Source organism: Lutra lutra, chromosome 2, assembly GCF_902655055.1.
Source record: "Lutra lutra chromosome 2, mLutLut1.2, whole genome shotgun sequence".
Classification (NCBI taxonomy): Eukaryota; Metazoa; Chordata; class Mammalia; order Carnivora; family Mustelidae; genus Lutra; species Lutra lutra.
Genome location: NC_062279.1, coordinates 203925121 through 203937407, shown reverse-complemented (window position 1 = coordinate 203937407; position 12287 = coordinate 203925121). Strand labels below are relative to the sequence as shown.

Sequence of the window (12287 nt, the reverse complement as noted above, 5' to 3'; positions counted from 1 at the left end):
AGGGGGTAGGAGAAGAGTAAATGAAACAAGATGGGATTGGGAGGGAGACAAACCATAAGTGACTCTTAATCTCACAAAACAAACTGAGGGTTGATGGGGGGAGGGGGGTTGGGAAGGGGGTGGGATTATGGACACTGGGGAGGGTATGTGCTATGGTGAGTGCTGTGAAGTGTGTAAACCTGGTGATTCACAGACCTGTACCCCTGGGGATAAAAATATATGTTTATAAAAAATAAAATTAAAAAAAAAAACCTATACAAAAAGATATACTAAAACAAAACAAAACAAAACTCCCCCCGAATAAAAGTCCAGGACAGATGGCTTCACAGGTGAAGCCTAGCAAACATTTAAAGAAGAGTTAGTACCGGGGCGCCTGGGTGGCTCAGAGGGTTAAAGCATCTGCCTTCAGCTCAGGTCATGATCCCAGGGTTCTGGGCTTGAGCCCCGCATCGGGCTCTCTGCTCAGAAGGGACCCTGCTTCCTCCTCTCTCTCTGCCTGCTTCTCTGCCTACTTGTGATCTCTGTCTGTCCAATAAATAAATAAAATCTTAAAAAAAAAAAAAAAAGAAGAGTTAGTACCCATTTTTCTCAAACTATTCCAAAAAAACAGAAGAAGGAGGAAAACTTCCAAATTCATCCTATGAGGCTGGTAGCACCCTGATAGCAAAACCAGATAGAGACACTACAAAAAAAGAGAACTACAGGGCAATACCTTTCATAAATACAGATGCAAAAATCCTCAACAAAACATTAGCAAGCTGAATCCAACGATACATTAAAAAGTCATACAGCACAATCAGATCAGATTTAGCCCTGAGATGTAAGGGCAGTTCAGTGTTCACGAAACAATCAACATGACACACCGTATCAACAGGAGAAAGGATAAAAAATGTACAATCACTCCAATAGCTGCAGAAACAGCAAGTGACAAAGTACAACATCCACTCACGATGAAAACCCTCAACAGAGTAGGTCTAGAGGGAATGGTCTAGAGGCAACATGTCTCAACATAATGAAGGCCTGATATGAAAAACCCAACATCATATCCAACAGTGAAAATAGGAGAGCTTTTCCCCTATGGTTAGGAACAAAACAAGGACATATACTCTCCCCAATTTTATTCAGCGTAGTACTGGAAGTCCTAGTGGCATCACACAACAAAAAAGAAATAAAAGGCATCCAAACCGGCAAGAAGAAGCCAAACTCTATTTGCAAATGACATGATACTATAGACAGAAAACCCTAAATTCCTGATAAATGAATTAAGTAAAGTTGCAGGATACAAAATCAATGTACAGAAATCTGTTGTTGCCTTCTTATACACTAATAATGAAGCATCAGAAAGTGAAATTAAGAAAACTGAGCCTGGGTGGGTCAGTCAGTTAAGCATCTGCCTTCTGCTCAGGTCATGATCCCAGGGTCCTGGGATTAAGCCCCGAATTGGGCTCCACACTTGGTGGGAAGTCTGCTGTCCCTCCCCTTCTGCTCCTCCTCCTGCTTGTGCTCTCTGTCTCTCTCTCTCTCTCAAATAAATAAATATTTTAAAAGTAAAAGAAAACAATCCCATTTGCATTTGCACCAAAAACAAAATATCTAGGAAAAAACCAAAGAGATAAGAGATCTGTACTCTAAAAACTGTAAAACACTGATGAAAGAAATTCAAGATGATGCAAAGAAATGCAAAACATTCCATGCTCATGGGTTGGAAAAAAAACAAATACTGCTAAAATGCCTATAACTACCCAAAGCAATCTACAGATTTAATGTAATTCCTGTCAAAACACCAACAGCATTTTTCACAGAGCTAGAACAATCCTAAAATTTGCATGGAACTACAAAAGATCCTGAACAGCCAAAGAAATCCTGAAAAAGAAAAACAAACCTGGAGGTATCATACTTCCCGATTTCAAGTTATGTTACAAAGCAGTAGTAACTAAAACGGTATGGCATAAAAACAGATACACAGATCAATGGAAAAGAACAGAAACTCCAGAAATCCACAATTATGTAGTCAATCGTCATCAAAGGAGGAATGAATACGGGAAAGAGACAGTCTCCTCAGCAAATAGTGCTAAGACTGGACAGCAACAAGCAAAACAATGAAACTAGACCACTTTCTTTCCCCACACACAAAATAAACTCAAAATGGATTAAAGACCTAAATGTGAGACCTGAAATAAAACCCCCTGAAGGGAGCACAGACAGTAATTTCTCTGGTATCAGCCAGAGATATCTGGTAGCAACATTCCTCTAGGCATGTCTCCTGAGGCAAGGGAAATAAAAGCAAATATAAACTACTGGAAATTCATCAAAATAAAAAACTTCCACACAGCAAAGGAAACGATCAAAACTGAAAGCCAACTTACTGAATGGGAGAAGATATTTGCAAATGACATAACTGATAAATGGTATCCAAAACATTAAACAACTGATCCAACTCAATACCCAAAAAACAAATAATCTGATTTAAAAATGGGCAGAAGAATATGAACAGACATTTCTCCAAAGAACATCCAGATCATCAACAGACACAGGAAAGGATGTTCAACATCACTTAACATCAGAGACATGCAAAACAAAACCACAATGTGGTATCGCCTCACTCCTCAGAAGGGCTAAAATAAAAAGCACAAGAAACAAGAGTCAGTTAAGATGCGGAGAAAAAGGAACCCTCTTGTACTGTTGGTGGAAATGCAAATTGGCACAGCCACTGTAATAGTATGGAGAGTTCTCAAAAAATTAAAAATAGAACTACCCTATGACCTAGGAATTGCACTACTGGGTATTTACCTAAAGAATACAAAAACACTAATTCAAAGGGATATGTCCACCCCTATGTTTATTGCAGCATTATTTACAATGGCCAAATTATGGAACAGCCTAAACGCCCATCGATACATGACCAGATAAAGATGAGGTGGTGTACAGAACAGTGGAGTATTATTCAGCCGTAAGAACTAAATCTTGTCATTTGCAACAACATGGATGCATCTAGAGAGTATAATGCTAAGGAAAATAAGTCACTCAGAGAAAGACAAATGCCTTATGACCTCACTCATACGTGGAATTTAAGAAACAAAACAAACGAGCAAAGGAAATTTTAAAAAAAAGAGAGAGAGAGAGAGCACTTGGGTGGCTCGGTTGGTTAAGCATGTGCCTTCTTCAGCTCAGGTCATGATCCCAGCATCCTGAGATCAAGTCCTGCACTGGGCTCCCTGTTCAGCAAGGAGTCCGCTTCTCCCTCTGCCTGACCCCTCTCTGCTCATGCTCTTTCTCTGTCATAAATAAATAAAATCTTAAAAAGAGAGAGAGAGAGACAAACCAAGAAACAGACTCAACTACAGAGAACAAACTGATGGTTACCAGAGAGGAGGTGGGTGAGGGAGGGAGAAATAAGGGATTGGGATTAAAGAGTGCACTTATCATAATGAAAAAAAATGATTAAAAATAAGTAAGTAGATGAAATGAAGACTATAACAAGGGATAAGGGTATTAAAAAATGATAAAGGGATCAATCCAACAAGAGGATATAACGATTACAAATAATTACCCAACATATGAGCACCCAATATATGAAGTAAATATTAACTGACCTAAAGGGAGAAACTAGCCCTGATACAATTAATAGTAGACTTTAAGACCCCACTTACATCAACAGGTAATGTAGACAGAAAATGAGTAAGGAAATTGTGACCAGATGGTTTTAACAGATATATACAGAATATTCCATCCCACAACAGAATATACATTCTTTTCAAGTGCACAGGGAACATTTTCCATAAAATATCATGTTAGGTCACAAAACAAATCTCAATAAATTTAAGGTGACTGAAATCATATTAAGGATCTTTTCCAACCATAACATTATGAAACCAGAGCTCTCTTACAAGAAAAAACTTGAAAAAACACAACCACATGAAGACTAAACAACATACTATTCAATAAACAATGGGTCAAGAAAGAAATCAAAAAGAAAAATGAAAAAAATACCTCAAGACAAATGAAAATGGCAACACAATGGTTCAAAATCTTTGGGGTGTAGCAAAAGAAGTCCTAAGAGGAATGTCAGTAGCACTAAACCTATTTATCAAGAAACAAAAACTTTACACAATCTAATCTTACACCCAAAGGAACTGGAAAAACAACAAAGCCCAAGGTTAGTAGGAGGAAGGAAAATTATAATAAAGATCAGAGCAGATGGGGCGCCTGGGTGGCTCAGTGAGTTAAGCCTCTGCTTTCGGCTCAGGTCATGGTCTCAGGGTCCTGGGATTGAGCCCTGCGTCAGGCTCTCTGCTCAGCGTGAAGCCTGCTTCCCCGTCTCTGCCTGCCTCTCTGCCTACTTGTGATCTCTTTCTCAAATAAATAAATAAAATCTTAAAAAAAAAAGATCAGAGCAGAAATAAATAACATACAGACTAAAAAATATATATATAAGTGATTAATGAAACTATGCTGTTTCTTGAAAAGATAAACAAAACTGATAAATCTTAAACCAAACTCATCAAGAAAAAAGAGGACCCAAACAAATCAGAAATAAAAGAAAAGTTACAACGGACACCAAAGGATTATAAAAGACAAGAGACAACTATGAAAAATGCATGTCAACAAATTAGACAATGTAGAAGAAATATATACATTTCCAGAAACATACAATCTTCCAAGATTGCATCAGGAAGAAAGAGAAAAACTGAACAGACCAATTACTGGTAACAAAATTGAATCAGTAATTAAAAAACTCCTAACATCAAGTCTAGGACCAGATAGCTTCACAGATAATTTCTACCCAATATTTATTTTTTTAAAAGATTTTATCCATTCATTTGTCAGAGTGAGAGAAAGCTCACAGCAGAGGGAACAGTAGGCAGAGGGAGAAGCAAGCTCCCCGCTTAGCAAGGAGTCCGATGCAGGACTCGATCTCAGGACCCTGGGGACCTGACCCGAGCTAAAGACACCTGCACTGTCTGAGCCACCTGGGTGTCCTCTAGCCAACATTTAAAGAAGAGTTAATACCTATCCTTCTCAAGCTATTTCAAAAAGTAGAGTAGGAAAGAATGCTTCCAAATTCATTCTACCAAGAACAGTACTATTCCGATACCAAACCCAGAGAGAGAAACTACAAAAAAAAAAAAAATTACAGATCAATATCCCGATGAACATAGATGCAAAAATTCTCCAAAAAATATTCACAAACTAAATTCAACAATACATTAATAAAAGGATCATTCACCACTACCCAGTGGAATTTATTTCAGGGATGCAAGGACAGTTCAATATCTATAAATAAATCAACATGATGTATCACAATAACAAAATTAAGCATAAAAATTATATGATTTCAATAGATGCAGGAAAAAACACATGACAGAATTCAGCATCCATTTATGATAAAAATTCTCAACAGGGTTGGTAGAGAGGAACCGTACCTCAATGTAATAACAGGCCATATATGACAAGCCTACAGCTAACATACTCAGTGGTGAAAAGCTGAAAGCTTTTCTTCTAAGATCAGGAACAAAACAAGGATGTCCACCCTCACCACGTTTACTCAACATAGTACTGGACATCCTAGCCTTGGCAATCAGACAAGAAAAGGAAATAAAAGGCATTCAAATTGGTAAAGAAGAAATGAAACTGTCACTATTTGCAGGTGACATGACACTATTAAATAGAAAACCCTAAAGACTCCACCAAAAAACTACCAGAACTAATAAATGATTTAGTAAAGATGCAGGATAAAAAATTAGTATACAGAATCTGTTGTGTTTCTATATACTAGTAACTACCAGAAAGAGAAATTAACAATCCCATGTACAATGACCTCACAAAGAACAAAATATCTAGGAATAAATGTAAAAGGAGGCAGAAGACCTGTATTCTGGAATGATTAAGATTACCGATGAAAGAACCTAAAGATGACACAGATGAACGGAAAGATATTCTGTGCTAATGAACCTGAAGAAGAAATGTTAAAATATCCAACCAACCAAAGCAATCCACAGAGCCAGTACAATCCCTATAAAATGCCAATAGTATTTTTCATAGAACTAGAATGAATAATGCTATAACTTGTATGGAACCACAAAAGACACCAAATTGACAGCAGTCTTGAGAAAGAACAAAGCTGGAGGTATCATGCTGCTTTATTCAAACTATACTATAAACCTGTCGTGTTCTAAACAGTATGGTACCAACACAGAAAAAGACACACGGATCAACTGAACAGACTGGAGAGGCCAGAAATAAACCCATATTTATATGGTGAATTAATCTATGATAAAGAAGGAAGAATATACAACATGGAAAAGACAGTCTCTTTGATAAATGGTGCCGGGAAAACTGGATAGCTACATGCAAAAGAATGAAATTTGATCACTTTCTTATACCACACACACAAAAATAAACTCAAAATGAATTAAAGACCTAAATGTGAGACCTGAAACCATAAAACTCCTAAAAGAAAACATAGAGGTAATAAACTTACGGATATTGGCCCCAGAAATATTTTCCTGGATCTGTCCCCTCAGACAGGGAAAAAAAGCAAAAATAAATACCTGGGAATATATTAAATGAAAGGCTTTTTGCACAGCAGAGGACCATCAACAAAACAAAAAGGCAACCCTATGGAAATAGGAGAACATATTTGCAAATTATGTATCTCATAAAGGGATGATATCTAAAAAATATAAAGAATTCACACAATCAAAAAAATAAACATGGGCAGAAGATCCAAATATGAATTTTTACAAAGAAGACCTACAGAATACCAACAGACACATGAAGAGCTGCTCACCATTACTAATCATTAGGGAAATGCAAACCAGAACAACAGTGAGGTATCACCTCACACCAGTCAGAATGTCTAGTACCAGAGAGACAAGAACTAACAAGTGTTGGTGAGAATGCAGAGAAAAGTGAACACTGGGGCATTGCTGATGGGAATGTAAATTGGTGCAGCCCATACGGAAAATGGAATGGAGGTTCCTCAAAAAATTAAAAATAGAAATATTACATAATCCAGTATTTCCACTACTAGATATTTAGCCAAAGAAAACCAAAACACTAACTCAAAAAAACATATGTATCCCAAGTTCACTGAAGCATAATTTATAATAGCCAAGATATGGAGCAACCCAGTGTCCACTGAAAACGAATGGACAAAGAATTTGTGGTATATAACCAGTGGAATATCACTCAGCCATAAAGAGAAGGAAATCTTGTCCTCTGTGACGACATGAACTAGAGGGTATTTTGCTAATTAATTCAGACAGGGAAAGACAAATACCATATGATTTCATTTATAGGTCCTATCTTAAAGAAATAATGAACAAACAAAACACAGAAACAGACCCATAAATACAGAGAATTGGAGCTTGCCAGACAGGTACAGGGATGGGCAAATGGATGAAGGGGATTAAGAGGTGCGAACAGTTATAAAACAGTAAGCCACAGGGATGAAAAATAAAGCATAGGCAATATCATCAAGTCTACTGTAATAACTTTGTATAATGACAGTTGGTAACTGCACTTACTGTGGTCAACATTTCATAACATACGGAATTCTTAAATCACTTTGTATATCAGAAACCAATATTATATTGCGTGTCAACTATATTCAATTAAAAAATTTTAAAATAAATATAAGTAGGAATTCCCGGGCGGCTCAGTCAGTTAAGCGTCCACCTTCAGCTCAGGTCATGGTGCCAGGACCCCGCGACTGAGTCCCACATTGGGCTCCTTGCTTAGCAGGGAGCCTGCTTCTCCCTCTCCCACTCCCCCTGCTTGTGATCTCCCTCCCTCTCTCTCTGACAAATAAATAAAACCTTCCAAATAAATAAATAAATGAACAAATATAAATATGCCAGATTGGTGGAGGGGGGGGGGGGAGTGTGCAGACAACGTTTTTAAAAAAGCTTGAGTCCGTAACACCTAAGTCTAGATTTTAAGTAGTTTTTCTCTTATCTTTCAAGGTAGACTTAAATCCTTTTTTTAAAAAATTTTTTTAAAGATTTTATTTATTTATTTGACAGAGAGATGCACAGCGAGAGAGGGAACACAAGCAGGGGGAGTGGGAGAGGGAGAAGCAGGCTTCCTGCCCAGCAGAGAGCCCGATGCAGGGCTCGATTCCAGGACACTGGGATCATGACCTGAGCCAAAGGCAGATGCCTAATGACTGAGCCCCCCAGGCGCCCCAGACTTAAATCCTTTTTGAAACACTGCAAAATTTAAACAAGTGCCAGTTACCAAAGCCCATGCCTAAACCAGTCACTATTCAACTACCACAATACCCTGGGGAAAAGAGTAATATAGTGTATAATCTCATTTTTTCCTTGCTTACTTAGCATATACATTCCTTCACTACTGTCTATTTTTGTCAATTAATATGAGATTTAAGTCAGGGACCATATGTGAAAAACTTGGTAAACAATCATGTTTACAGAAATACAAAGTGTTTATATATCAAGGAAAGATGATGAGATTGTTGGATGATAGTATTTGAAGTCAAAGTTTGATCCTTCAAAGATGAGTAAAACTTCCTTAAAATTCTAATTTAGGAATTAAATTCTTGTTAGTCACTAACGGTACTGGATATTTTAATATCTGGCAATTCTACTGAAATTATATCCAATAAATTTAAAGTCTTTTATTGAATTCAATCAGAAGGATACAGGGTTTTTTTTGCAATCATAAATATAGAAATAAATGGAAAATGAATTCTATGATATATCTGGACCAACTGTGAATTTACAAAGTAAATAACAAATACTCAGTTCTCATTTTATCAGATGACTTTGATGAACAAGTGAAAAAATACATCATTCCTGTTGCCGGTTTCCTGTGGGATTCCTTGAGTATATTTTAAGTAAATAAAGAATACATTAGACTACAAAGCAACAAAGAGATTTATAGCAGAAGCAATGATTGAAATGATGAATGTCCCCAGCGGTGGAAGGAGCATTTCACCAGAGGATGCAGAGGGATGGGTTTTGGGACCGGGAACTGGAACCAGATCTGGAGCTGTTGATGAGAACACACAGTCACTGACACATGTCATTTCTGATAGCCAGCCTCATGCACCTAAACCAGGTACCCTGATGTAGATGTTCAAGTTGAACTACAAACTTTCCTCAAACGCTAACCAGAAACAATGTTGGAATAAGTACAGTTCAATACAGATTTCAGGCTGTATTTTCATGTATATCACCAGGGTGTGCTGACATAGTTTTTACCTAGGATGCCACAGCTTTTTTTTTTTTTTTTTTTAAGATTTTATTTACTTATTTGACAGAGAGTAGGCAGTAGGCAGAGAGGCAGGCAGGGGAGGGGGAAGCAGGCTCCCTGCTGAGCAGAAAGCCCAGATGCAGGCCTGGTCCCAGGACCCTGAGATCATGATCTGAGCCAAAGGCAGAGGCTTAATCCACTGAGCCACCCAGGCACCCTCCACAGCCTTTTTAGTATCTCTGTAGACAAGATACCTTTTGTTGTTCTTCAAGTTCTCTAGAATTTCTTAGCAATTTTTTGTTTTAATTTTTTGTATATATATGCAAGGTAGAGTTTGATTCTATTTCAAGACTGTATTTCACATGTATATGCTAATAATTACCAATATGTGATTAAATACAGCTGCATTTTTAAACACTAAGCCCTGCCAAATGAAAAAAAATGAACTTTTTCCCTCCATACATGGATCACTGGTCTGGAGGAAACAGTTTCCCTTTCACCTGAACTAGTGAAAAGAAACAGTAGAGTCCACTCATGTGAGGATGATCTGTTTCACACAGAATTATGTAATTGAATGATGGCTGTGCTTCGGTTTAGACTATACAAGGGAGGACTGGGAAGTATCCAAATGGAATCACACTCAGACTTCATACACAAGGCCTAGAGAAACAACCAATAAATTTTATAAGTCTTTAACTCCTATTATCAATTTACTCAACCATAATTATAAACATACAGATGTATGTATACAGATGGGGAAAAGGACAGACAGGTAGACTCATACATTAGTTTGTTACTATAGACCACTGGTTCTCAAGGGATCAGTACAGCCCCCTATCAGGCAGTTTGGAATTTGTCAGGTGTGTGTGTGTGTGTGTGTGTGTGTGTGTGTATATATATATATATATATATATATATATATATATATATATATTTTTTTTTTTTTTTTTTTTAAAGAATTAAATCTGTTGGGGCGCCTGGGTGGCTCAGTTGGTTAAGAGTCTGCCTTCGGCTCAGGTCATGATCTCAGGGTCCTGGGATCGAGCCCACGTGGTCTCCCTGCTCAGCGGGGAGTCTGCTTCTCTATCTCCCTCTGCCTCTGCTCCTCCCCCATGCTCATGCTTTCTCTCCTTCTCTCTCTCACATAAATAAAATAGTTTTTAAAAAGCTAAATTTGTCGGGGCGCCTGGGTGGCTCAGTGGGTTAAGCCACTGCCTTCGGCTCGGGTCGTGATCTCAGGGTCCTGGGATCGAGTCCCGCATCAGGCTCTCTGCTCGACAGGGAGCCTGCTTCCCTCTCTCTCTCTTTCTGCCTGCCTCTCCATCTACTTGTGATATCCCTCTGTCAAATAAATAAATAAAATCTTTAAAAAAAAAAGAAAGCTAAATTTGTCTTTAATGGGACCATCCCTACTAAAAGTTATCCACATATACACTCATGTCAGCATGAGTGTAGGGAAACTGTGAATTAGAATCTTGATCCTGAGTATTTCCTTGTCTTAAACCTTTTCCAAAATTTTGCTTTTATAAATCATTTCCATTTGTATGTAATCTTCAGGATCTCTAAAAAGAGCATACTGCTTCAAGTTGCTTTTTTTCTTTAATTTTATTTAAATTCAATGAACAAATACTGTATTAGTGGTTTCAGAGGTAGAGGTCAATGATTCATTAGTCTTACATAATATTGAGTGCTCATTACATCACATGCCCTCCTTAGATCCAATTTGTATAAGTAAATACAATCATCTGTCCATTATTTCTTTTAGTATAATGTAGACCCTTACATATTGAAATCTATGCAATTTTGTTATAAATTATAGTTATATAAATAAATAACATTATATTGATATTCTTATGGGTGTGAGTAGGTCTTCTTATCTATGAATGTTATTCCAGGACACTATAAAGGCTTTATAAATATTTGTTATAAAAAGGGAGACTGGATTGAGAGGGTTAAGAACCACTGCTCTAAACAAAACACACAGCTGAAAATGATTGCTTAAGAAATTAATTTACTCCCCCCATATCACACTAATAAATATTTGGATATGACATTATATCCCATATGATGATGCCTTAAACTCTTGAAACTTTGTACCTGTTATTGAAAAATAAGTCTGTCACTTTTTCTATATTGCAGATCAGACATTTATCAACTAAGGAAATGAAATATTTCTTACCAGGATTGCCGATATCTTCTTGACTTTTGTCTTCTAAAATATGAACAGATTTTGGGTTAACTATATTGTACATCTATTTACCCAGAAGAGAAAAATCTGATTAAATGATTAGGCAAACTTGGTTGTCTCTGACAATGGGTCTGCAGGGCAGAGTATCACGTTTAGATTTATGCGTGGGGTTGAGGAAGGGTTTAATTTTTTCTCACTTTGCTCTGTGAATTTTTTTCACCATTATGTATATTTGTTTTCATTAAAAGAAAGATTAAACTTTTATATACAAAAAAGGTACTTTTTCTGGACACTGAACTAATTCCCAAGTACAACATTAATACCCATCATTGAGTGCTTTCTGTGTGTCATACTTTGTGCTGATGATTTATGTACATCATCACGTTTTTTACAGTCTCAGAAGGTGGGTATAGTTATCAGTATTATACAGATGTTCCTCAAAACTTGCATAAAATCACAGAGGTAGTCAGTGGCAGCAATGTCTAAATTTAAAGCCTCTGCTCTCAATTACTGTGATATACGACCTCAATTACAATGCTACACTAGCACTGAAATATTACAATATTGCCATATTTTGACAGCTTTGAAGCCAAATACCAATTCTAGGGGCCCAGGACAGAGGTGTATTTTTTGTAACTGCATCTGGTTGGAAGACAAGTGTCATATGACAGAAGGTGAACAAAATTTGAGAAGTCTGAGTCCCAGTTTTCTCTTTCCCGTCTTTAACAGGTTCCTCAAGCTTCCTATATCCCATATCTTCATCTCTAAACTGGCAATAACAATATTTAAGAGGATTGAATGAGATCATGTGTAAATGTTTTTTGCCACTTCTAAAAAGCCTGCACTACACACATTTGTCTAGGAGAGAGCACAATACGAA

At 37.2% G+C, this 12287-nt stretch overlaps 1 protein-coding gene across 5 annotated transcripts in view; it reads right to left on the bottom strand.

Annotated features, from left to right (window-relative positions):
- Positions 1 to 8626: 8626 nt before the first annotated feature.
- ART3 (ADP-ribosyltransferase 3 (inactive)) overlaps positions 8627 to 12287 on the bottom strand; it is a 151361-nt gene continuing 147700 nt past the window's right edge. For all 5 annotated transcript variants that reach the window (XM_047719561.1, XM_047719564.1, XM_047719562.1 and 2 more), the window contains 2 exons: positions 11399 to 11431; positions 8627 to 9015 (listed from right to left, as the gene is read on the bottom strand). In XM_047719561.1, the coding sequence (XP_047575517.1) occupies positions 8882 to 9015; positions 11399 to 11431 (167 nt within the window). In that variant the 3' untranslated portion in view covers positions 8627 to 8881. The remainder of the gene's footprint in view (positions 9016 to 11398; positions 11432 to 12287) is intronic.